This window comes from Carassius gibelio, chromosome B8 (assembly GCF_023724105.1).
Source record: "Carassius gibelio isolate Cgi1373 ecotype wild population from Czech Republic chromosome B8, carGib1.2-hapl.c, whole genome shotgun sequence".
NCBI classification, from domain to species: Eukaryota; Metazoa; Chordata; class Actinopteri; order Cypriniformes; family Cyprinidae; genus Carassius; species Carassius gibelio.
In genome coordinates, this window is record NC_068403.1 from 22,262,281 (window position 1) to 22,290,177 (window position 27,897).

Genomic DNA, 27,897 nt, shown 5'->3' on the forward strand with positions numbered 1-27,897 from the left:
TTGATGAATATATACATTTTATTAGGAAATTTAAGAAAAACATTCATAGGTGCTGCAGGGGTACAGTACAGTAAGAGGGTCTTTCTTTAGACCGTTTCAGGCCGGTCCAACATTCAGCAGCACGTGAGGTACGGCTAAAGTAAATGCACTGCAGCTGTATCTTACTGCATTTCACATCCGTTACAACAGATCTACCAAAAACAAGGTTCGTCACAAGTCACAAAATGGGAAAGAAATGAGGAAATAAACAAACATTTGGCACAGCGTGTCAATTACATAAGAGAGTCTTTTTTTCAGCTTCTGAAATTTTTCGGTATGAAGATGACTGTTTGTTGTAAGTTATATGACTGTGTTTAAACCTATGAACAACCTATAATTTCAAATTGCAAATTTCCTGATCTTATCGACAAGTTTCCCTTAGCCCGGCAGTCACCATTTATCTTAAATTTTTCACCACCATCCATCATCTGCATAGACACTATATAATAATATAGAATATGTTTTTCAACTGTTCTCAGCTGATCCTGTTAAAATCCCTCAAACAAGTTTCATTTTTTTAATGAAAAAGAAAAGGAGAGAGTCAGAGACAGAAAGTAGAAATAACTTAAAAAAGGTTAACATAAAATAAGCAATGTGTCTAATTTCACAACTGCTACGAGCAAAACTCTTTTAAAATGTTCTATGAATGTTCACATCACTGCGAAGTAAAATAATTCCCCAAAACGAGTGCAAACATGAATGGCTACATACACGTTTAACTTAGCATGCTAATAACAGTGCACATAAATCTCAAAAGACTGTAGTGTTTGTGTTGATCTCTAAAATCTCAAATGTTAATGACATTGATGCCGAGCGACTCCATGGCCTCCTATTGAGCCAGGGTTTGAAGCGATGCCCTCGAGAACAGTAAATTATGTTGACCATACCATGAATCAACTACAACAAGTCCATTATTGACAGGTGGGCCGTACGGTTTAACCCTCGTGCGTAAATTATGCATGGGGTGTTCAGATTATATCGACTGAATCAATAAATTCAAAACCATGGCCCTGTCATATCTGGATATTATCACTTGTAGAGGTTTATAAATTGTTTGATTTGGATTTGAAATGAGGAACATGTTGCTGAGGACATTTTTACTATAAAAGTGTGTCAACGTCTCATTCTTAAAGGGCATCCAAAAATGCAAATTCTGTCATTCTCATCAGGTTGTTCTGAACCTGTATGAGTTTTTGAGTTTTTTGTTGAGCACAAAAGAAGATATTTTGAACAATGTAGGTCACCAAACAGTTGACGGTAGCCATTGACTTCTATAGTATGGAAAAAACGCAATGTAAGTCGATGGCTACTGTAAACCGTCAACTGTTTATTTACCAACTTTTTTCAGAATATCTTCTTTTGAGTTCAGCACAAGTAAGAAGCTCATAAAATAATGATTTCATAATAACAAAAGTGGCATTTTGGGTGAATTTTTCTCTCTTTCTAAGCATCTGTGACTCTCTGCATTGACTTAAAAGGTGATTCATGTAGACTGTTAAGAAGCACTATAACTATTTACAATTTAAAGTAATGTCATAAAGCATTGACTAAAGCAATTTACAAACCACCATATTACCACAGAGAATATGAAAACTGGTCATTATGACTAGCTTTAAACGGATTTAACGCTGGACCAACACCATTGAGAAACTATAGAGCTTTATAACAAAACAAGTTCCCCAAGATTCGATACAATTGAAGAAACAAAATCATCTTGGAGCGCTCCACTCCACATTAGCATTCGCATTACACTAGTGCTCTAATTAAAAGTCTGGGGGCTTCCAGGCCAGGTCACTCTGGGTGGGATTTCCATAATTCACAAGTGCTAATGGCTTTATAACTCGTCCCTTGCTGTCCTGTACATATTCTATTGATCCAAGAGTCTGACTAACAACCCCGCAGAGACAATGACTGAAGCTGACAGCCGTAAGTGCTGAGGCCAGTGAAAAATGCAAAAACGCACGCTTATGAATCTCATGCATGCAGGAAGTTTTACCAGAATGGTTGCTACACCCTATGAATGAACTGTAATGCAAAGAGCTTCCGGATTATGGATTCAAACAGCCACAAAAGCTTGTGCGTTGCAGCAGCTTGCGTTTGGATATACTTAGCATACTTGTACTTGCATTCACATCCTTACAATGAGTTCTGTAAAAGCACACCAATGGAGTTGTAATTTTAAAGCTTTGCCATTGTAATCCGCAGAAGTTTACATCCTCTATGCAAAGTGTAAACCTAAAAGTCAGGAGTCGAGAGCTTTGAGAAGTGTTTTCACGCTGAAGTCACGCTGAACATACTTGAAGTCTTAGTTAAACGTATATTGTGATACCAGGGAAAATGGTTTTTGGAAAGGAACGTTTCCTGTGTTGTGCTGGAGGTTTCGGGGGTCCCGTGCGGTCGGTGGGTGGGTGTTGTTAGGGTCTGCTCATGTCTCGGTGTGTGTGTACTGGCTTGATCCGTAGAGATGTCCACAGAATAACTTCTAGGTACACTTCAACAACGCAGGAAGCCCTGATGAAAAGAGAAAGAGTGTTTAGGAGCTTATAAAGTATAATTATATGAAAACAGGCATTAGATGTTTAAACTCATTTGTTTGATTTATGAGTATTACACTCTTAAAAATGAAGGTGCTTCGTGATGCCATAGAAGAACAAGCGAAGGTGCGTCCTAGAATACACTATCTCTGTGTTGCTAAAAACGCTGGTCTCCCTAGTGATGTTTTAATGAAAGTATATCTGACATTTATACGGCCAGTCCTAGAGTATGCTAGCCCGGTATGGGGTGGATTACCTAAAGGTCTCTCTGATGAGCTAGAGAGGGCCCAAAAACATTGCTGCCGGATAATAGGTGTTCCAACTTCTACTGTCCCATTACTGAGTCAGAGGCGCGACGAGGCCACTATACGTACTTTTATAAAACTACTCAAGGACAGTTCATCACCTCTGCATTGTTTCCTGTCTGTGGCTCCCAAACCTACCTACCTATTACGGCAGCATAGGGAGTTTGTTTTGCCCAGGAGTAAATCAAAAAGACATGAACTTTCTTTTATTCCACGTGCTCTAAAACTGTTTTATAAATAATTTACAGTTTGTTTTGTTTTTTGTTTGAAGCCTGTTTTGTTTAATTTATTTATTAATTGTATATAAGGTTGTTTCGAGTATGTGTTCTGTTTGATACATTTCAGGGTTTTGTTCTTCAATATCCTGCCTTGTCAAACTCTAAATAAAACTAACTAACTAACTAACTAACTAACTAACATTTTTGTCTAAATGGTTTCATAGAGAACCTAGAAGAACCTTTCTGTTTCACAATAGTAGTAAACTAACAGTACAGTTGCTGTGTATTTTTATTAAGCACATAAATATGTAAATTTATTTGTAGTATATTTAGCATTAAATATATTTATTCACTAGGGTTAGTTTCATCTGGATTTTATTGTAATTAAATTAAAAAGCGGTCTAAATGTTACTTTACTGAAAATGTTAAGAAAGCAATTAAAGTTCCCTTTCAATATTTCACTCGTACTGCGTCGAAGACGCATATGGGAAAAACCCCTTTTTTCTCCTGAACTGAAGCCTTATTCAATCACGCAGTGAAACTGCACAGCCATTGGATCGTGCAGTGCTATTAAAACAAACCAATGGCTTGGCAGCGGTGCTGCACGAACCTATGGCAGCGAAGCCCGCCAAAGCCTGCCAATATGGGCGGGGAATCTGGCTATATATTGGCCGCTTTGCCACAGGAATTCAGATTATTTCTCCTTCAGCGACGACGTCACATCGCTTCGCTGATCTCCGCTGATCTCCGCTGATCTCCGCTGAACTGCTCGCCGTTGACACGCCTCGCACTGGAACGCGACTGCCGGTCCCCACCGCAGATACATCGCTTCCCTGCGGCCATCCGGTGAGATATATTGAAAGAGCAAATTTCGATTTCGATATCGCTCCTCGCGCCCTCCCTTTTTCTTCCTCCCGCAAGCCGGCGAGGAAGAAAAGGCGGGGAAGAGGATTAAAGCAGCAGGATGAAAGCGAGCTCACGCCGGCTCAGCCCCCGCGTGCCTCGTTTTCTTCGCCCAGAGGGGATTCCCCAGTCCTCTTTGTACAGCCAGACCAGTGTCCCTCTGCTGCCGCGAGTGATCTGGTTTTGTTTGGAGGGACTGAGGAGGAACTGCTAGAGGACAACATGTCTCTAGCCGCTTCAGATGCTGAGGAGCTTTTGGGCTCGCCGGACCCCGCCCCCTCGATGTTTATCTGAACCAAACCACTCGAAACTCGGGATGGACGCCGAGCTTATCCGCGTTCTCTCCAGGGCAGTGGATGAGCTGGGTCTGGATTGGTCTCCTCCAGAGGAACCAGCCCGTAGCCGTCTGGATGAATGGTTTCTGCCGGGGCGCCAGCAAGCCCCTCGTCAGCGAACTGCTTCGTTCTTCCCGGAGGTCCACGACGAGCTCACTAAATCGTGGCACGCCCCCTACTCAGCGCGCCTGCGTACTTCATCTTCATCCGCCCTCACCTCAATTGACGGCGCTGATGAAAGAGGATACGAACGGCTGCCGCCGCTGGACGAGTCTGTGGCCGTGCATCTCTGCCCTCCAGCAGCTATTGGATGGAAAGCCAAGGCCAACCATCCGTCCAAACCCTGCCGTACGACGTCGGCGCTTGCCGGGCGTGCCTACTCATCGGCAGGGCAAGCAGCCGCGGCGCTCCACTCTTCCTCTTGTGCGCCGGTTCCCGCCTCCTTCTTCCCGAAGTATATGGAGTTGTAATATCGTTACAGTGGTGCCGAAGCCCGGGAGAAGGAGGCGGGAACCGGCGCACAATCAAAACATCATTTTAATATTCAAAAATAACCAAAACGGCGCACCAGCCCCTCGCGGACGACTGGTGCGCGCAAATAAAATCCAAAACATAAAATATGTCCCAGGCCTGGTCCTCTCTCGTCCTTCATGGTCGTCACTCCAGTTTTATATCCTTCCATCTCCTACGTGGGACTCGATACTGGCGGTGGGGCGCAGGTGTAGCTCATCTCCAATCACTACACCTGGCCTCACTCCTCGTTCCCACGCCTCTCGGCCCCGCCCCACTCGCCACAACAAGGTCCTCCCCTTTGGGCTGTCTCTGGCGCCTCGCACGTTCACAAAGTGCATGGATGCGGCTCTCTCCCCTCTCAGGCAGAAGGGCATCCGCATTCACAATTACCTCGACGACTGGCTAGTTCTAGCTCAGTCAGAGGGGGAGGCATTGGGTTACAGAACTGTGCTCCTCAGCCATCTGGAATGCCTGGGGCTCAGGGTGAACTTTGTCAAGAGCTCACTGTCCCCCAGCCGACGGATATCATTTCTGGGAACAGTGTTAGACTCAGTGACGATGAGGGCAACAATGGTGAAGGAGCGCGCTGCAGCTCTACAGCGACTTGCGGCCTCTTTCAAAATAGGTGCTTCTCTACCCCTAAAGACATTCCAGAATCTGCTGGGTCTTATGGCGGCGGCATCGCCGGTGCTGGAGCTCGGGCTGCTTCGTATGCGCCCCCTCCAATATTGGCTGAAACCACGTGTTCCACCTCATGCATGGCGTCACGGACGCTTGAATATCAAGGTGAGTCAGGACTGTATTTCGGCCCTGACCCCTTGGAGGAACATGCAATGGATGGAACGGGGTGCTCCACTTGGTATGGTTTGCAGAAGGAAAGTGATCTCCACAGACGCGTCCAACAAGGGTTGGGGCGCGCTGTGCGAAGGGAAACCCGCTTTCGGCCAATGGTCGAAAGAGGAGAGCAGGCTTCACATCAACAGCCTCGAGATGATTGCAGTTCAACGAGCCTGCCAGAGCTTCCTGTCAGACCTAAAGAGCCACCACGTGCTGGTCAGATCGGACAGCATGACGGTGGTCTCTTATATAAATCACCAAGGTGGGCTGTCATAGACGCGTCTCTTCAGACTAACGTCGCGACTGCTGGAATGGACCCAAAGCAATTTGGGGTCCCTGAGAGCAGTGCATCTTCCGGGCAAGCTGAACAAGGGCGCGGATATGCTGTCAAGAAGCGGAGTCTCCTCAGAAGAGTGGAGACTCCACCCACAGACGGTTCAGAAGATATGGGAGGTCTTTGGCAGAGCAGAAATAGACCTCTTTGCCTCAAAAGACAACTCTCATTGCCCAATATGTTTTTCCAAGATCAAGGACGCGTTGTCCCAGGACTGGCCCAACCGTCTTCTTTATGCTTTTCCTCCGGTCCCTCTGATTCCCCAAGTAATCAGGCGGGTCAGGGATCAGAGATGCAGGGTTCTGCTTGTAGCCCCATTCTGGGAAAATCAGCACTGGATAGCCGACCTGTCGCAGATGCTGACTGCAGCCCCATGGCCCGTTCCCCTGTGACGGGATCTCCTTTCTCAGGTCGGACGGGACGATTTGGCATCCACACCCAGAGAAGTGGTCTCTGCACCTTTGGTCGCTCGACGGGAGCCCGCGGGACTCCCTGAGCGTGTGCTAGACACAATTTCACAGGCTAGAGCTCCGTCTACACGATGCCTCTATGCCTCCAAATGGTCTGTGTTCTCCACATGGTGCTCAGACCATGGTGAAAGCCCGACCTCTTGTGACGTATCAGTGATACTGTCATTTTTGCAAGAGCTCTTGGAGAAGGGACGATCCCCCTCCACGCTTAAGGTCTATGTAGCAACTATAGCGGCGTCACACGTCCTTATAGCAGGCCAGTCGGTGGGCAGAAACGACTTAGTCGTCCGATTTATGAGAGGTGCCAGACGGCTTCATCCGCCTTGCCCTCCCACCGTCCCTTCTTGGGACCTGCCCACGGTGCTGAGAGCCCTGAAGGGGGCCCCCTTTGAACCGCTACAGTCCATAGGCCTTAAAGCCCTGTCGCTAAAGACCGCTCTGCTATTGGCACTAGCCTCTGTTAAGCGTGTGGGTGATTTGCAAGCACTATCGATAAGCCCTAATTGCCTAGAATTTGGGCCTAACGACTCGAGGGTCGTCCTGAAACCGAGGCATGGCTATGTGCCAAAGGTGCTCTCCACACCCTTTAGAGCACAAGTGGTCACCCTCTCTGCGTTACAAAACACAGAGGAGGATCCAGGGCTGAATCTACTTTGCCCAGTGAGGGCTCTAAAAGTCTACATAGAGCGTTCTGCGCCAATAAGACGATCAGAACAGCTCTTCATATGCTTTGGAAACCGCACCAGAGGGTTACCGGTCTCTAAGCAAAGACTTTCAAGGTGGATTGTTGATGCAATCCAGCTAGCCTACTCTTCTTTGGGCCTGCAAAGCCCAATTGGAGTAAGAGCCCATTCGACGAGAGCAGTGTCTTCGTCTTGGGCATGGTCTAGTGGTGTGACTATCTCAGAAATTTGTGAGGCGGCTGGCTGGAGCTCGCCGTCCACATTTGCTAGATTTTACAATCTAGACATCCCGGCGCTTCATGCTAGGGTACTTTCTTGTTCCTCATTTGCATGCTCTTGGCCATTCTTGCCCAAGGCTCAAACTCTACTCGTATGCACTTGGTCCCTTGGCTACTGAGGCGATACGAACACGGGATGATCAGGCTAGGCCAGACGTAACCTCATTGAGCTTATTCTGCCCCTAGTTGCTATTGTCATATCTTGGTTTAACAAATCAAGTTTGATTGCGTTGGTCGTCCTCCCTTCTTAGCATGGCGTGATTGAACTGGGTTCCCATATGCGTCTTCGACGCAGTACGAGTGAAGTATTGAAAGGGAACGTACTTGGTTACTAACGTAACCTTGGTTCCCTGAAATACGGGAACGAGTACTGCGTTCCTTGCCATGCTAAAAAGGCTGCACAACTCAGTCGTCGCTTCAGTCGAAGTAACCTGAATTCCTGTGGCGAAGCGGCCAATATATAGCCAGATTCCCCGCCCATATTGGCGGGCTTTGGCGGGCTTCGCTGCCATAGGTTCGTGCAGCACTGCTGCCAAGCCATTGGTTTGTTTTAATAGCACTGCACGATCCAATGGCTGTGCAGTTTCACTGCGTGATTGAATAAGGCTTCAGTTCAGGAGAAAAAAGGGGTTTTTCCCATATGCGTCTTTGACGCAGTACTCGTTCCCGTATTTCAGGGAACCGAGGTTACGTTAGTAACAGAGTACGTTTTCCATTTTAGCTGAATAAAAACCTTAACAATATATATTGTAAGGTCTCACATATATAATCTTAATAACTTATTAACAACAACTAAAAATCTTATTAACTCTTTTAGACCCCAATTCTCTGATTTAAGTATCTAGGAATATTAATGTCTATAATCGAACAGCAATAGCAGACTAAATGACAGACCAGCAGCACTCGTAAAGCCATCTAAACCCTAGACAAGCAAAACCTATAGAACACACATAAAACTGGCAGCAAAACAAAATCATTGCCCTAAAAATGCCAATAGAGGACAACGATGCAGGATAGATCTGTGTCCTGTGTATCTGTAATTAATGAACACTGCAGCTTTTACAGAATTGCTTGCGTACGCTTAAGAGACGGCGGGACGCGTCTTCAATCACGCGGCACTGAGGTGCTTCATCTCACCTCAGAGTCACAGGAAATGAGGGTCGAGGGGCTGCTAACGGCTCCTCGGGGAAGATCAGAACAGAGCCCTTGAGCGGTGAGTGTGTGTGTGTGTATGTGTATATATATATATATATATATATATATATATATATATATATATATATATATATATAAAATGAACAAAACTAGAACTAGTAAACTGAGATTGTTAAAAAAAAATATATATAATTAAAAAAGCAAACAACACAATCACATGCCTCACCCTCCGACTCTCCCAGTACTGTGTCAATGTGTAATTGTCTTCATTGGAAAAAACAGGAAAACCGGCTGGAGGGAAGACATAAAAGATAAACATTAATATTGCAAATAGTAAGTATAAATCTTTGTCATTTGTTTGTTGATTTTGATTTTGATCACCTTGTGGTCTCCCATGCAGATGTCGGTGCCCAGTGTGTTATAAACAACCCCACTCTCACCCTCCTCCCTCTGCAGACAACAAACAATTAATCAGCTGCTAATTCATTTGATCAATCACTTAGATCTGTAATAGCTAAGAAGATATACAGTTATGAATGTCAGCTCACCCGGTGGATGATATCTGAGGCGCTGTGGGACATTAGGATGCGGTCGCACCATGCCGGGCATCGCGTGTTCATGTACTGTGTAGGTTTAGTGTAGTCCTCACTGTATGGATAACTGAAAACATTCAAACAAGATACACAACATGAAAATTACACTATTTTGGACTGGCAGTTTCAATACATTATTTAAAGAAATTTGAATTCAGTAATGTGACACACTGCTTCAAACGTTTGGGCGTTGGTAAGATAAGGGATCTCTTGATATTTGATGGAAAAATAAAGTAAAAAAGTTACATATAAAAATGATTATTTACAATAACTGTTTTCTATTTGAATATATTGTAAACTATAAATTATTCCTGTGATGCAAAGCTTAATATTAAGTATCATTACTAGTCTTCAGTGTCACTTAATCCTTCAGAAATCATCATTAAATGCTGATTTGCTGCTTAAGAAATATTTCTTATTAATATCAATCTATAAAATGGTTCCACTTCTTCATATTTTTGTGGAAACTGTGATACATTTTTTTCAGGATTAGTAAAATGTTGTTAAAAATTATACAGTTTTATCTTGCAGAAAGGTCATCTCTTTCAGGAGCTGAGAACAATATTATGCTTTGATTTGCACTAATGAATATATTGTGTATTGTGAATGTTTAAGAAGACTTCCTCAAGCTGCTCACCTGGGAGGAAAGTGGATCTCCTCCTCTGTGATGACGTCATGGAATGCAGAGATCTCCTTATCGTACTTCAGCAGCTGAAAGACAGAACAATACATAAGCACAGACTCTTTTGATTAGACGCTATGTCTCATCTCTTAAAACAAAATTCAGACCTCTTTTCCGTTGTTTTCTCTGAACATGGCCTGGTGCAAGTAAGTAAATATCTTGGGCTCTATACGAAGGAGGACCTAGTGATAGAGTGTTTAAAAAAAGGGGACCAAAGACAAAGAGATAGAATAAAACAAGGGTAAAGAAAAAATAAACACAGGAAAGACAAAGAGGTGAAAAGAGAAAGAGAAACACAGATGTTAATGCAGGGCATATAAATACTAGCAAAGAACAGAGAGTAACTCTGACTTTGCTGGCACAAAAATGAAGCACCCGTCTGCAGGAGCGATATAAATGCAAGCTCGCATGTTCTGGACTGGCAAGAAGTCAATATCAACCCTCCAAAAACCATAAATCTGACTGGACAGTGCACTGGATATGTCTGAGCGCACAGAAAAAGAAAATATTAATCATCTCCTGGACACAAAGTCAGAGCCTTTAACATTTATGTTTACAAAGTCTTAGTAAAGCAGATGTGATGGTATATTTGCTGGTGACTGGTGCAAGAACATAATCATAAAACATAAAAAAAAAGGTACAAAAAAAATTACTGTTATTTATATTGCAATATTATATTGTTATACTGTAAATATGTATATATATATATACACACACACACACACACAAACATTGGTGAGTGTAAGTCTCTTATACACAACAAGGTATTTATTTGATCAAAAATACAGTAAAGCAGTGCATTATAAGACATTAATTTACTTGCATTTAATCCATATAATGAACTACTTTGAAAATAAATATTCACCTTGTGGTCATTGTCCTTCTCTTCATAGATGATCTCGTTGCTACTGTTTCTTTTTACCATCTGGATATCGGCCGACATGCAGAGGTTCTGCACACACACAAATACCCATATGCATCTTTATATAATTTATGTGTTATTCCTTCAGTGGTCAGATATATCATGCAGTATATCAGACAGACCTACCTGTACTAGACTACATGTGTCAAGGCGGAAATTGAAATCCCCAAACAGGAAGAAGGGGAGAGAGCTGCTATCTGATATCCTGCAAGACAAGAGAAAGAGTTAGAAATGGGACCAAAAACCTCATTTAACTCAGTGTCTTTTCTGCTGCAAGACAAGACAAGACACAGAATTTAACTGTGATGTATTTCTGTGTGTAAGAGCATCTCCAGCTGGAAATAATGTTGGCTAGAGCTCAATTCTAGTGAACTATGAAATTATAATTTTATATTATTTTCTCCACCACTGTGTCCGTGGTTAAAGGAAAAGTTCACTCAAAAGTGAAAATTGGCTTAAAATTGTATCTGCTCAGACCATCCAAGATGTAGATGAGTTTGCATTTTCATCAGAACAGATTTGGAGAAATGTAGTATTACATAACTTGCTCACCAGTGGATCCTCTGCAGTGAATGGGTGCCGTCAGAATGAGAGTCCAAACAGCTGATAAAAACACCACAATAATCCACAAGCTATGACTATGGCTTGTAAATCCACTATTAATATGTTTTTAACTTCAAACCATTGCTTCAAACCATGTCCTCACTCTATAAATGTTACTTTCTTCAATGAAAAAATTTGTCTGAATCAGGTGAGAAATATGAAACAGATCAAGCATCATTTACAAGACAAAACAGTTAGTTAGTAAAAAATCATGTTGGTGGATTTTGATGAGAGAGGACAACAGAGGATGGACTTTTTCAATGGAGGTAGCATTATTATGAATTATGGACTTGTATTCTGGCCAGAAGTGGCAGTTCAAACTTAATCATATTCTTAATGTTAGGTTCTTAATGATATGATCTTGTTTCTTATAAACATCCAGTTTTCCACTCCACAAGATGTTAATGATGGACAGGAGTGGTGTGGATTACTTGTGTATTATCGTGGTGTTTTTATCATCTGTTTGGACTCTCATTCTGACGGCACCCATTCACTGCAGAGCATCCACAGGTGAGCAAGTGATGTAAGGTCTCAAAATCTGTTCTGACGAAGAAACAAAGTCATCTACATCTTGGATGGCTCGAAGGTGAGTACATTTTCAGCTAATTTAAATTTTTTGTTCTGCATTTATGGAATAATTCAAAAGCACAAACCTTTTGATGACGTATCTGAGCGCTTCCTTGCGGTTTGCAGAATACACTGACGGACTAGAGTTGCAGGCTATGAGATTGGAGGCGTCGTGAAACAGGTGAACATTCACCAGGTCTAAACCCCTGTACACACACACACACACACACACAGAGATAACATATTAATTTGGGGGACGGGGGGGTCTATCAATCCTGTCAGTCTCTGTGACTGATGCAGGACATTAGCTGACAGGATGGAGTACACAGGCTCTCAGACAGTTCACTCAGTCTTCAGCTTCCAGTGCTCCTCTATTGTGCTGCTGCCACATGTCTGCAACTAATGCACTTCTGATGACACTCGATTCCACTAACACACAGCTTACACAAAGTGTTTAAGGCCCAAAACACATACATGATAGAAAGGTGAAGTGTGTGTGTGAGTGTGAGTGTGTGTGTGTGTGCGCAAACATACTGGTTGTTAATCAGCCATCGTGTCCTCATGTAGCCTTTTCTGGACCACTTAAACTGTAATTAAATGCACACACAAATGCATATGAAAACCAAGGATGCAATCATATAGATTTAAAGACCAAATATGAGTAACAGTGCTTTTTTTTTTGGAATCGTAATTAACTGTATTTTAGTAATAATGTAATTTTCAAGAATAGTGCAGAGGAACTTATTTGCTCTGCTACCAGAGTTCGCAAACACACAAATGCTCTGTGCATTGTACATTTAAGCAATACAAGCAAAATAAACCTTAATAATGTATTCAAAAAAAGAAGTGTGTGATACCAGAGATTCTGAACTAAATAAAAATTGAGTACAATAGTTTAAAAAGAAACACACACTTACATCAGGCCAAAAGTTCTTAGGGAATTTCTCTTTTTCTATGGTAGTCACTTCTTCCAGCGAGACCATGTACTTGTTATGGCCTGATACAGCTATAAACTCCTTCTCTACAAGGAGGAGGGGTAAACAAACAAGACATATTGTAAGAAAAGCATGCAAATGTAAAATCAATATACTAATGTTAGAGCTGTCGCGTGGCTGTAGGCTGTGAGCGCCGGATCTATGAGACACTGATTTGATAGGGACCAGATTCATTGGTCCGCTGATCTTAATGGCTCTTCTATTAGTCCTCTTCTTGAGAGCTTATTCATGAGATGCTGTGACTAGAACAGATGAAGCCTAGTGGAAAAGCTTATGAGGTTAAATCCCGTTTTATCAGAGACTCTAACCTAATGAGTCAAAGCAGAACATTTATTTGTTTTGTGTTGAATGGAAATTGATCTCTCTGTTAATGGCAGTTAATGTTTTGTTTTCAACATGTGGGATTTTGTGTGAATTTCACTGAAATTCATAACTTTATTAGAAAAAATTAAAAGTACAGATTTTGTAAAAAACAAGTATCTTATAAATATAATTCACATGTGAAATATTGAAACTTTTAATCCGCTTCACAACATAATCTCTGTATATAAATGACCATATCATCAAACAGACATTCGATTTAGCATTTACATAAATGCCAAATAATTTTGAGAACCAGTACTGTTTATTAAATTATATGAATGAACCTAAATTTTGAACATTTGAATTCTAATTACTTTAACGCATCCAGTGGTGCTTATCAGTAGACTGTAATTCTGTCATTTTCTGTTACTTATGTTTTCATAAGTATAAATTAAAGGCAGTACTACAGTACTTTAATCATAAGTATAGATACTTGATAATTTAGATAAGGTACCATCATTTTTCATGTTAAAATACTAAAATATGTCAAGAAAATATAGGTTTATTTATCCGAATTCTATAAAAACTGATTCTGTCTATTTACATCATTCAGCCTTCATATATTCTTGAATAAATCTCAGCTCATCCAGATTACAGTGCTTGATCAGATGACCACTCTACAAATATTTTATTCTATATATTTTTTGACTATTTATAAATAACCCCTAAAAGGGGGATCAGGCTGAGACTGTATATTACGTTATACTGATTTTACGGTATGACCTGGAATGAAAATCAACCATGACACCTTATATTAGTTTAAAAACTTACCACTGAAGTCATATTGTTGGATATTTTTCAGAGACTTGTGGATGAAATACATGCTTCCCAGAGCCTAAAAACAAATAAATCAATCAGTCAAACAGACAAACAAACAATCATGAATGATTTCACGTGATCTTCTGATTGAAGCTTTAATAATGTCCTGATTGGATACTGGGCTAATGATCTGACTGCTTAAAGTCATGCACAAGCAGGGGTTAACAGAGATCCCTAATGTCTAAAGAGCTGTTCTGATTTTGAAAGATGCTGATGATGTGCACACATCATAATCTTTAAACCCTGACTTTCAAGACACTATTAAGTCAATAATCTTTCTGAACTATCCCATTACAGACTTGCCTATGGTTTTTAGTTTTGGTAACATCCAGATATGCCAATCCGATAAACACACAAACCTTTTCTGACAGCATGCTGAATGGATTTAATGTACTAGCTGCTTGCTCCAGTGAGCGCACATCAATCCAGTCCCGCAGAGATCAATACGGACAGAAAATTAAAACAATCACACAGGGATTAAACACAGAGCCCTGCTGTTGGCCCAACACTATTCTCATGCATGGCAGAGAAAAATGACCCGCCGTTGAGGGATGTTTTGACATGAAGCACGCCACACCATAAACACACACACACACACACACACAGCCATGCTTTCTTCCAAATACCCATCCCAGGAGAAATATATAAATCTTGTGAAAGGAATTATGCTTTTTAATATGACAATGCTTTCTAGGTGACCAGTCTTGAGATACAGGATATTACAGCAGGCACATGCACTAGCCAAATGCCATGGCTATGGAGAGACAAGAAATGACTCGGGAGGGAGACTGGGAAATGACTGGATTCTGACTTTTTTTAACAAGAGGTCAAAGTTTGGATAATTAGCATTTTATATTCTAGTATAAAATTACAATGCAGTTTTGTTTTTCATCAAAAAGTTACATTTCAAAAAATTGCTTTTCTTTTAACATTGACAATTATAAGAAATGTTTCTTGAGCAGCAAATCAGAATGATTAGAATGATTTCTGAAGATCATACTGAAGACTTCAGAAAGTTCAGCTTTGCATCAAAAGAATACATTACATTTTATAGTATATTAAAATAAAATGCATTTTTGATCAAATGAAACAGACTCTTTCAAATGTTAATAAATCTTACTGACCCTTTTTTTAGCGTATGAACAAAGACAACTGACTTCAAATTACATACTTCCAGATTTAGATTATTCCACAGTTTGAAGCTAAAGAACTAATAGCCAATATATTGTATTGCAGTAAGGTATCATTAAATACTGCTGACAAGGACCTATTATATTTAAAATATCACTGAGGCATGGGAAAAAATTGTCTCTTTGATAGTTAAAGCAAATTACTGTGATGGCATAAAATAAACTAATCTTGCTGAAATTTTGCAACTTTTTATAATGAAGGTCCTCAATGCAGTGCATGAACCCACTCACACACTCTCTAACACACACACACACACACACACATAGTCACTGTCTGTGTTAACACCCACCTTCATTCTCATTTGTCTCACATCATCTGTATTGATTTGTAATTAGTTTTCTGAGGGCTCTGAATAATCGCTTGACTGGGAAGAGTGAGTGTGTGTGTGTGTGTGTGTGTGTGTGTGTGTGTGTGTGTGTGTGTGTGTGTGTGTGTGTGTGTGTGTGTGTGTGTGTGTGTGTGTGTGTGTGTGTGTGCGTGCGTGTAAATGCAGAGAGTGTCTGGCACACTCATCGTACAAATGGTGGTTAGATAAAAAAAATCACTTTTAGGTCAATATTTTTTTATTAAATGCTGCACTGGCCTGATTGATGAAGATAGGTGTACAGCTGTGAGTGTACTGATCTCTATTTTAGTGTATGTATGTGAATGGGCATGTAGAAACATGAAACATTTTTACGTACTTTTTTTTTTTTTAACAAAAACTGAAGTTGGTTTGGCAAAGGGTCCACATACAAAAAACAAAAAACAAAAAACCTCACTGATCCTCCTGCATCAACAAATCAAATACACACTCACTCACTCACAGACGCAGACCTTAAGTTTATTTATCATGTTCAGATGAGAGGGCCAAATCAATAGTTTTAATCTGGAGTTAAACGTATTGACTCGGTCCGCTGCCTGGCCACTCCTGCACATTAACCCAGTCCATCAAGGTACAGACGTAACACATAGTGTACAAACACACACACAGTACCTCTCACCTGGGTGGGCTGGGGGTTAATACCCTGCCAAACACCAGCAACTTCTCTCTTTTTACAGATTTTACTCTGAGTAATGAAAGGGGTGCCACAGGGCTCTGTCTTTGGTCCGTCACTGTTGTTAGACAGCAGCTGACTAAGAATGGACTTACTCAAGAGGTCTTTGTATTTTTGTTTAGAAACGAGATATCTAACTTTTAGAAAGTTTTTTGTTGTTGTTTTAGATTTTCTGTTTACAGGTTTAAATTAGATTCTGAATCCTCATTTTCAATATGGTCTTTCACAGACTATTAGACCCCAGTGTATGTTTTATTTTGCATAACTTAATATTTTATGATCTGTTGTAGCACTTTGACCAGTTAAAATCAGCTAAAAGGTAGTGAAATTATGAGTTTGATTGGTTCACAAATTGGACTGATCCATTGATCTCACTCATACAATGATCTGATTGCAGCAGCTATAACAGCTCACTGTTGGAACAATTATACATATTTTAAAACAAATTTAACTGCAGTCTGTTAAACATAACTATTGCATGGCTTCAGAAGACTTTAAAAATAGAGCACAACTTGCATGGGTACTATTTTTGTGCTTTCTTTTGTCTTTTCTTTCTTTTTTTGACATTGAAAGTCCATGTCCTCATTCATTTAAATAAATACATAGTAAAAAATAAATAAATAAATAAATAAATAACCTTAAAAAAGTTTTAATTTATGTGGATGGCCTATTCTTTAACTTAGAATTTGCACTACAATAACAGGAAGGTGAATGAAGTGTGTACTGGTAGATTTCAAAACGATTGTATAGCACCACCTAGTGGACATTCAAAGCAACCACAGCTCTGTTGGTGCAGAAGTCAACACTTTGACTGCATGACGGTTAGATGTGTTTCAAATGAGCTAAATCACTAAGTAACCAAGTGAAATCATCTTGCCAGATACTGAAACAGCCATATCACTCACCGTGAAACTGTCAACATCCTTGAAATTACTGTCTACATAAACACAGACTCTGTCGAAGTCAGCCATCTCATGTTTGGACTCTATGGTCCTATAAAAAAGGATAAAGGATAAAAAATAATATAATTCTTGCACACACACACACACACACACACACACACACACACACACACACACACACACACACATATATATATATATATATATATATATATACACATATATACACAGACATACAGGTCCTTCTAAAAAAATTAGCATATTGTGATAAAAATTCATTATTTTCCATAATGTAATGATAAAAATTAAACTTTCATATATTTTAGATTCATTGCACACAACTGAAATATTTCAAGTCTTTTATTGTTTTAATACTCATGATTTTGGCATACAGCTCATGAAAACCCAAAATTCCTATCTCAAAAAATTAGCATATTTCCAATAAAATAAAAGTGTTTTTAATACAAAAAAAGTCAACCTTCAAATAATTATGTTCAGTTATGCACTCAATACTTGGTCAGGAATCCTTTTGCAGAAATGACTGCTTCAATGCAGCGTGGCATGGAGGCAATCAGCCTGTGGCACTGCTGAGGTGTTATGGAGGCCCAGGATGCTTCGATAGCGGCCTTAAGCTCATCCAGAGTGTTGGGTCTTGTGTTTCTCAACTTTCCCTTCACAATATCCCACAGATTCTCTATGGGGATTCAGGTCAGGAGAGTTGGCAGGCCAATTGAGCACAGTAATACCATGGTCAGTAAACCATTTACCAGTGGTTTTGGCACTGTGAGTGTGAGCAGGTCCCAGGTCGTGCTGTAAAAACGGAATCTTCATCTTCATAAAGCTTTTCAGCAGATGGAAGCATGAAGTGCTCCAAAATCTCCTGATAACTAGCTGCATTGACCCTGCCCTTGATAAAATACAGTGGACCAGCACCAGCAGCTGACATGGCACCCCAGACCATCACTGACTGTGGGTACTTGACACTGGACTTCAGGCATTTTGGCATTTCCTTCTCCCCAGTCTTCCTCCAGACTCTGGCACCTTGATTTCCGAATGACATGCAAAATTTGCTTTCATCCAAAAAAAGTACTTTGGACCACTGAGCAACAGTCCAGTGCTGCTTCTCTGTAGCCCATTTCCTGCACACGCCTGTGCACGGTGGCTCTGGATGTTTCTACTCCAGACTCCCCCAAGGTCTGGAATCGGTCCTTCTCCACAATCTTCCTCAGGGTCCGGTCACCTCTTCTCGTTGTGCAGCGTTTTTTGCCACACTTTTTCCTTCCCACAAACTTCCCACTGAGGTGCCTTGATACAGCAATCTGGGAACACCCTATTTGTTCAGAAATTTATTTCTTTGTCTTACCCTCTCGCTTGAGGGTGTCAATGATGACCTTCTGGACAGCAGTCAGGTCGGCAGTCTTACCCATGATTGCGGTTTTGTGTAATTAACCAGGCTGGGAGTTTTTAAAAGCCTCAGAAATCTTTTGCAGGCGTTTAGAGTTAATTAGTTAATTCAGATGATTAGGTTAATAGCTCGTTTAGAGAACCTTTTCATGATATGCTAATTTTTTGAGATAGGAATTTTGGGTTTTCATGAGCTGTATGCCAAAATCATCAGTATTTAAACAATAAAAGACCTGAAATATTTCAGTTGGTGTGTAATGAATCTAAAATATATGAAAGTATAATTTTTATCATTACATTATGGAAAATAATGAACTTTTATCACAATATGCTAATCTTTTTAGAAGGACCTGTACATATATAGAGAAACAATAAACACTGTAATTTGTAAACATTCTGTATGTTATTCATGTAAATTTCATGTTATACAAACACTGTTATCAGTGGTTTGCTCTTTAAGATACTGACACGGTACAGTAGTTTTAATAAGGTTACTAGTTTGTAGGCCAGAATTTGCAATGTCTCACAAAAATCTCACCGGAAAAAGTTCTCTGCGTGGCCCATGTTCACCATATAGTCCTTTCCACCAACTTCCTGAAAGTGCAGGGCGACGAAGCATGGCTTATGCTTTTGCACCGTCTAAGGAGATATGATTTACATAAGACAATTCCATTATTTCCAGTGTGTTTATCCACTGTTGCACCTCGAAATTCATTAAAGGATCATATCCTGAGAATCATATAAGTACACTGATTTCAAATAAAATACATACTGTAATTAGCAGAACTCAAATTCATCACTTATTAAAATTTCCCATTTTTTGACATCAGAAAAATGAATCAACACATGGCCACATTTCTACATTTACAGTGATGTCAATGATACCTTTTCAGTCTTCAGAAACTTGTCTGTAGAAGGAAGCAAGAAAGATAATCACTCCTAACCATTAGAGTATTGTGGGTAGCTAGATCTGGTCAACACTGCGTTGTTCATGTCAGTTTCATCTTAACAGTTTGCACCACACACTTAACCCTGAATTTCTTTTCTCTTTTTTCACAGTTTAACAAAAAGTCTGTTATTTAAAAATGGATCCGCATAAAAATAGGATCCATAAGCAAATCACAAGTACAGAAATCTCAAAGACGTAGCACAAAAAGCACAGACATTGATATTTCAGATAAATTAAATAAAAAAAAAGCCCATTGTTAACATTGTAGCAATGAAATTCACATTCAAACCAAGCCGCTTTCAACTGCCCAAAGCAGCAAATTAATGTGAACAACCTAAACATGAGCGTCATCTGGATGTGAAACTCCTAAGTGCATTGATTCCTATAGAAATGACTTTCAAACTGTTCATGGTTCAATTTGATATTTTTTCAGACTGTTCACTCATGTAGAGGATTGTCTGCAGTGGTTTCTCACACTGAAACAGTAACTAGACATGGATATGTGTCTACAATCTACTGTAGAAAACAAAACTCTATCATGTTTTCTATATTGCTTTTAATGTCTTCTATTGATGAAGCAGTTATTTACTGTGTGTGCAGCTTGAGATTAACTCTAAAGATGATTTATATCAGTTTACATCCAATAAAGTATTTAAAAGTGTATCAAAACATTGGCACACTTTTTTTGTTGGGGGCCTGTGCCTCAGTACTGATGAAAAACTATAAATGCCCCTGGACAATGTATTTTGACAGTGTCATGCCAATTTAGAACAAGCTGAACTTCAAATACAATTAACTTAGATGGCAATTAAATGTAAAAGAGGCTACAGAGATCCTGTACATATTATATCTTGCAGGAAAATCATCAAATCTGTGATTCAACTTCTGTGTGCTCACAACATGACAACAGCAGATAACATAACAGGGTTTTATGGTGCACAAAAGACCGGTTGTATACATGAGACAAACACCTTTAGGTTTACAGTGTCCGTTTAGCAGAGTAAAGTTCACTTTGCAAAGGTGTGTGTGTGTATATATATAGCAGGTTTGAACAGATGGACATCTCTGACAATGTCTGTGTGACCATTAGAACAGTAAAGAGCATGTTTAAAAACAGCTTTTCTACAACGCTACATTGAGCATCATCAGATGTGTGTTTGAATGAAGGACATGTGAAATGCATCAAACTCACCATGAAGAACTCATGCAGCCAGTCGTCTTCAATATCACCCACCTGAAGACAACAACCAGATTTCCCTGTTAGGCCACTTTTATAATACTAACAGCATGGTCAGATTAACCCACGCTGTGAGCTTTAAACTGCAGAGCGGATGAGATTCACTGGATAAAGGGTTTCTGAGTGCTTTCAGTTGTGACATTACAGGCTATCTTGCCACTATACAGTAGGTCTGCATCAAACCGTTTAAAGGCATCCTGAATATGCCCAATAATAACAAGCGCTTCCATCATGATTACATCCATCTTAAAAGGATAAGAAGTTATTTAAACTAGACAGACATATTGACAGCACACAGTATAATAATAGTTATACAGCACAGACTGTACACTAGAGGTTTGTTTTGCACTTTGCACATTTAGTTTGTATTCTACAGTTGGAATTTTAATGATGATAAAACAATTAAACAGCTGTATGTGATATTTATCATGGGGAGTCTAAACGTCATCCATCCATGAGATAAAAGTACAGTACATCCTTCTACTTTTATACTAGTGCCAAACTACACAAGAGAAAAAAAAATGATTTACACAGTATATAGTGTCCAACATATTACTAAGTATATAAAGTCAACATATACTGATGACAGAACAGATGTCTAACTACATCCTTAAATCAGGCTAATGTGTGTTCGAAAAGATGAACAAACATATGAAAGAAAAGAATCAACATAAAAAAACCTGAATGAATAATATATGAAAAACTGTGTGCATGTGTGTGGTGGAAAGCATTGATCAAATGTTTGAAATACCATTATCTGAAGAAACAGGTTTCAAACACAGTCACATCCGATACTTTAGATATTATTAAAAAGTCAAACATAAAATATTGAAGCAGTTTCCACTATGATGAATAAAAAAATCAAGGTACAACAAGGTAATTGTAAAAAACAAGGTAATTGTGACGTTTTAGTTGACTCCCAATTCTGTCGCTCTCTTTTTTTCCCTCAGAATTTGGCTTTATAACTCTTTAAGTCTTGATAAGTTTATATCTTACAATTCTGAGAAGAGAAGTCAGAAAAGGTCAGAATCATGAGATAAAAAGTTGCAATAACTTTTTTTCTTCAGTTTTTTTCTTCAATGTTTTCTCTCTGTTTCTTGACCAGACTGAGATGAAAACTGGACCAGACGTTCTGCTGATATTCAAAAATGTAATACGAGATTAGTTTGAGGGAGTATCCAGTGAATGGAGCAGTGCTTGTGTTTATTTGCATCTGAAGATCTGTGCCCTGCCACCGTAGGTTATGCATTTCTGAAATGCCTGCCATTGGAGTGAGTCGGCAAAATGAATTAAAACTGACCTGAAAAAACAGCAAGCTTAGATATTTCAGCTGTAAGGTGGAGAATGAGAACTAGTTTCTATGATATGTTCTATATGTGTGATATCTTTTACAGCTTTTTCAAGCAGTCCCCTGGGGAAAAGAAATACATGCTTTTACAATATTTATACTTTATAATTAATTATACTTTAAAATTATATACTGAAGTGTAAATGCAATTTTTTTTTTGCAAACATGCATTTAAACTTATGTTGTATTATCACCATTTAAATTTTTATAAAATGCAGCTAAAATTAGTTAAACGTACGTTTCATAAGTAATTCTATTGTTTCTTAAATATGGTACTGCCGTATACAAACAAACATTTGTGCTATTCGGGGAACTAATGTTTAATTACTCATTTATAATAATTATTTCTTGCACTTTAAACCATGAGAAAACATTCAAACTTTTTGAAAGTGCACTTAAGTGTGTTTCACGAGTTCACCCTTACATCTAATCTGAAGGCAAATAGTAGGCATATTTTGGCGTGCTGTCCTGGGGGAGGGGTCCGGGCCCGGAGCATAGCCCGAACCCAAATAACTTCCCCTATCCCTAATTTGGGATAAATAGATTAGAAGTGAGGAGTTGGGGTGGAGGAGGGTTGCCAAAAAACTGTCGTGGGACAGGAGGTAGGAAGACTGGATATATATATATATGCTTGCGTGCTATTTAAGATGATTAGCTAAACGAGATGCACCTGTGCTAAATTGGATGATTATCTGATCGTGCTTCTCCCGAACTTTGTTAATAAAACCACATTAAAACGAACACTAGATTTTTATTTTTACTACACTACAAGTGCACAACTACTACTTAGCACACTTCTTTTTCACAAGGATTCCAAACGGAATATGGACTTTTTCCACATTTATTTTGGTACAAATCTATAAAACTTTATAACTTGGAAATTAATTAATTATTTTTTTGTTACTGCATTCGTTATTGCTAGTTTAAAGTATCATAGCCAAATGTTTAATAAATACATAAGAAATTTTTGCGACTGAAAACCTGCCGATTCTGTGTGAAACTGCAGATTCATTAATAATGCGGGGCATGAATAATGAACACTTTTCACTATAACTATTCAAAGGAAAAGTATAGCATTTAGTAAAATAAAATAAACAGTTAAAAAAATCAACCACAAAATGACTAAATGTTACACAACATATTCAAAGATATCTCTCTCCTCTTCCTAAAAACGTTGGTTGCTACAAAACAGACCGGCTTTATCAGTGTCACAGTTGTGTGCCTCTGTGGTCTGCTATAACCACAAGTGTGAAATTTACTTCACTTCTTCTGCAGTAAGGTAAAGGGTAGAACTGTGATAAAGAGCAGAGCACTGCCGGTCTGTCTGCAGGCAAACTGAAACACTGCTGTACTGCTCTGCTTCTTTTGTGTCTCTTTCATGCTATGAGCACTTAAAAATGCAAACACTGACCACTCCCTTCACAGCCTATCAAGCAAGCGGTGAAACCAGGTCAAGAGAATTCGACTGCACGGCCAGTGAAAGAGTCCCAGGATCACATTGACTTGTAGTGAATTTGTCAGGGCCTAGAATAGAATTGCATCTTATGCAATTTACAGTGTTACTTTGATCTTGTAAAGACCTTTTATGGACTGTCGCGCACATGCCTTCTATCTCTGTGTTCTTAGTTCTAGTGAATTTGAAGGGTGGGGAGGTCAATGGAAACTTCCTTCATCTCATCTCATCTCATCTCTCAAGAGGATTTCCCAAATTTGCAATGCATCATTTCCTGCTTCCAGCTCCAGCCCGTGCTAACATTCGACTTAAAATAGCACACAAGAACTAAGTCAACTGACTTGGAATGCTTTTAAACAGCAGGTAAACACTGCACTGCACTGTATCTTACAGGGGACACTGTCACGGGGGACACGATATTTTTAACCAGCTCTGATGAAGCGCTGATAAAGAGCCCATGAGACACGCTTGCACCTGGGCGATCTGTTATAACTGCATGACTTGATCTAACACGCATGCACTGTCAAAAACATTCGAGGCATTACAAAAACGCGTTGACAGAAATCTCTTTGGCCTGAGACACACTTCACTCAAGAATACGAAAACAGAATTAATGCAATTCAAGTAAAAGCTGTCATAAATGTATTGTCTTTAACTTGTTTTGCCATGACAGAACAAGAAAATACAAAATCATTTATGGAAAGAAGCTATTTAGGTGCCCTACGAATTGCAGCCATACATTTTCAAGACCAAATGTGAAAACTTTATAGTTGTGAGATCTAATACGCAGATTATTTTTTGTGTGAATAATAAAATAAAACAACAAAACACGTTATAGATTTATATTACGCATTAACAAAATGACGCTTATTTTTAGCAACATGAAGGGTTTTTATTTTGTACTGTAGCATTATCATTTTACTGTACGTAAAAAATATTATTTAAATATTTTGAAATATTATATTACAAAATTACATTTAAGTATACACTGAGACAATATTTGCTGTACAAAATGTAATATATACTGAAAAAAAGTGTCAAAAAAATGTGCTTTCATTTCCATGAAACTGAAATTGTAATATATATATTAATTATAATTATATATATATATAATTATTCTTCTTTTTATTTTTATTTTTGACTTGGGGGTGAATCACCGGGCCTCAGAGGTACACAGAAACCATTAGCACTGGGCTCATTATGCTTTTAGGAAATGCAGGCCAGGACATTTCAACATTTTCTGTGAGATACACCCCAAATGTTATCACCTCATTAAACATGATGAATCATAGCTAAACACTATAAACTCAAGGCTGTTTCAAAGCTTGACAGGTCCTTCTTGTGGATAGCAAAAACAGAACCATTTTTGGAAGTCTTCTACAGCATTTATACCGACCTATTCAAAAAAAGAAGCGAGGAAGGGTTGAAGTCCTTTGGGAAAAGATATTCATCTGTTTACAGTCACAATGGACTGTGACATGTGCTTTTTCTCAGCCAAACATGGCCGGAGGAAACTGGGTACGGGGCCAAATTTCCACTTGTAGCTTCGGTTCTCTATACACACAATGAAGCTAGTGCTCTAACAAATACGACCAAACAACAACTCTGGAAAATCTGGCCTGAACATGCACAGAATGAGGGGGAATTAACTCCACAGCAAGATTTTAACTAGATTTTTATTTTCTGAATAAAATGTGAGTGGTCCAAAAAAAAAAAAGAAAAAAAAAAAGTGCTCTAGGGTGTTGTATGAGTTTCGCTTGCATTCAGACAATGCTTGTGCCCTCCATCAGTGTCAACATGCATAATTTTTTTGTGTTTTATCATCCGGAAATGCAAACATTTAGAAATGTTGCACAATCCTGTACTCTGTTATCAAGCATGCCTTGAGCACAAGAAGCGGACAACCTACGCAAGTTAAAAAAAACTGATGAACAAACTGAGCTAAATCCAATGTAAAAGTCTCAAACTGTTGTGTGACATACTATTAGAAAAAAAATCCGTCTACTGTGTATGGTTTTCCCAGTATATCACCGTCACCTGCTGCTAGCATAATCATTATAAAGGTTTTTTCAACAAAATGTTCACTGTCCATTTAAGTTAGTGGGCAGTTTTCATGTTTTAAAGGTATCATGGTTCCCTAAAATTCAACTCATGTAGACAGTTATTCAACAGAGACTAGTGAAAACTAACACTGACTAGTTTCATGAGAATGCAAATTCCAATAGTCTACATACTGTATATGGACTCTAATGAAACAAGTCACTAGCACTTAATCATTACTTACACAAGAATAAAAATGACTACATAATAAATAATAAGGAATGAAACAGAAAAAGATACTAGTAAAAATACAAGAAACATAAAAATTAATAGCTCTAGCAATTTTGAAAAATGTATAAACAGCTTGCCATGAACTTCTAACATATATATATATATATATATATATAAAGTTTAGTGATTTGGCTGTGTTTTTGTATTTTTTATAGCAGGCCTATTCAGTTTTGTTATGATTTTAGTTAACTCACAATTGAAACTAAATAAATGAACTTTTTACATATTTTTAGGTAAACCAGTTTTTGAAGGTTTTATAGTAACATTAATCTTCTATTCACAAGCACATGTATGTTTGTTTTTCTCCCAAGTGGACTAACATTCTCTTACTGTCTTATTCTAGACGCCCATAACAAAAACCGTTTTTGATGGTTTTAGCTCCAGTAACTAAAAACCCTGTTGCCAACATTAGGCTACCATTCGCAAGTAGGCTATACTGTACATGTTTTTGTTTTTCTCTTCAGTATAAACTAGCATTACCCAGTCTAATTTCAGATGCCCATAACTGCAGGACGGTGTCTAGCAGCACCCTACATAGTGCAGCAGCAGCTCAGCTCCACAGTTTCGCGGGAGCGCTTTGAAAAACCTCACAACTGTCTGTCAGTTTCCTGTTTTATTTGAATACACACAGAGGCCGGTGGCACAGTGTGTGATAGGTCCTTAGACCTTTGGGGAGGTGCTGTCAGAGAGCACACCGTGACTGGGAGACGAGATCACTCTAGCTGGGGGACTCGAGTGCGAGAAAGGCCCAGTGGAGTGAAAAATCCCTGAAGTGTGTTTGACTGCTGCACGGTTTATCACCGCTCCAGGAGGTGCAGCTCCATCACTGATGAGAGAGAAGCGTCACTGCCGCTCGCGCAGCACGCCTTCTTGCGTTCGAAGACAGCGAGACGCAGCGTAACGGAACGGAGACGCGTTTTAAAAGTTGAACTCCTTTTAACTTTCTACGAAACGCACAAGGCTGAAATATCAACAGCGGCGTCAATCTAGCGTGTGTTTGAATTACAACTTTACTAGCAGACTACTTAATAAAACAGCGCAGAATGACGTAAGAAGGCGTCCCTAATGAACGGCGAAGTAGAATATAACAACGGCTGAGTTAGAAAATAATATAGGCTGACATTTACAGACTGAAATAATTAAACGCGCTTTTCGGAGCGGTTTAAAGCGTCCGCTATTCAAGGAGCGTGTTTTGGCCTATTCACGTAACGACTGTTTTTAAGAAACACAGGTAGCGTTCAGCAGCAGGTTAACTAACGTAAAACAACCGCGTACGTTACAGTTGCGAAAGAAGCAGTTGTGAAATCACTAAAGCCAGAATAATTCGCTGCGTCGACTCTTTTACACTGCGCATTTTGAGCTGGAAAATGATGAGGGATTTAAACAGAGGAGACTTACATTGTCAAACAGTGATCCGACGTTTGCAGTCACTAGTAAGACGTCCGTCGGCATCTCCATGATAAGAAGCGAGCTGGAGACAAGTCTAATCTGACGAAGGAAATCCCACTAGCAGCTCCTTGGTGGAGGAATAATAAAAGGTTTACAGATAAGATTAGAAAAGTCTAGCTATCTCGCTCTGAAGACAGAGCGCACGAGAGCCCCGCGCGCATCTCCAGTGCTGCTGTCATGACGAAAGAGCTCCACTCCACGGTCTTCAGTTGCTCGCCGGTGAACACGGAGGGATTTCTCCTCCTGTCTGCATGGTAATAGGACTAGGTTTCTAAGCTGAATTAAGCCAGCGTCGACGCATCTGTAGCCTCGGAGTTCCTGTCGTGCCAGACTGAATCAACCTTGGGCTGTCAATGTTATGTTGCATGCGAAGCTCCGCCCCGCACATGTAGTACTGTGAGCTACTGTACTGTACGAACGAGCAGCGTCAAAGTTTCCGTGTCACTCA

At 39.6% G+C, this 27,897-nt stretch overlaps 1 protein-coding gene across 1 annotated transcript; it reads right to left on the reverse strand.

Annotated features, from left to right (window-relative positions):
• On the reverse strand, positions 1-27,876 carry LOC127963507 (inositol polyphosphate-5-phosphatase A). The gene is made up of 16 exons (XM_052563446.1): positions 27,399-27,876; positions 20,824-20,865; positions 19,221-19,321; positions 17,282-17,369; positions 14,101-14,164; positions 12,889-12,992; positions 12,506-12,558; positions 12,058-12,177; positions 10,928-11,006; positions 10,745-10,831; positions 9,987-10,061; positions 9,835-9,908; positions 9,153-9,264; positions 8,986-9,054; positions 8,831-8,895; positions 1-2,550 (listed from the first exon to the last, which is right to left on the reverse strand). The coding sequence occupies exons 1-15, from the start codon at positions 27,456-27,458 to the stop codon at positions 8,854-8,856; spliced, it is 1,170 nt and encodes a 389-aa protein (XP_052419406.1). The 5' UTR covers positions 27,459-27,876; the 3' UTR covers positions 1-2,550; positions 8,831-8,853.
• Between the last annotated feature and the right edge of the window lie 21 nt (positions 27,877-27,897).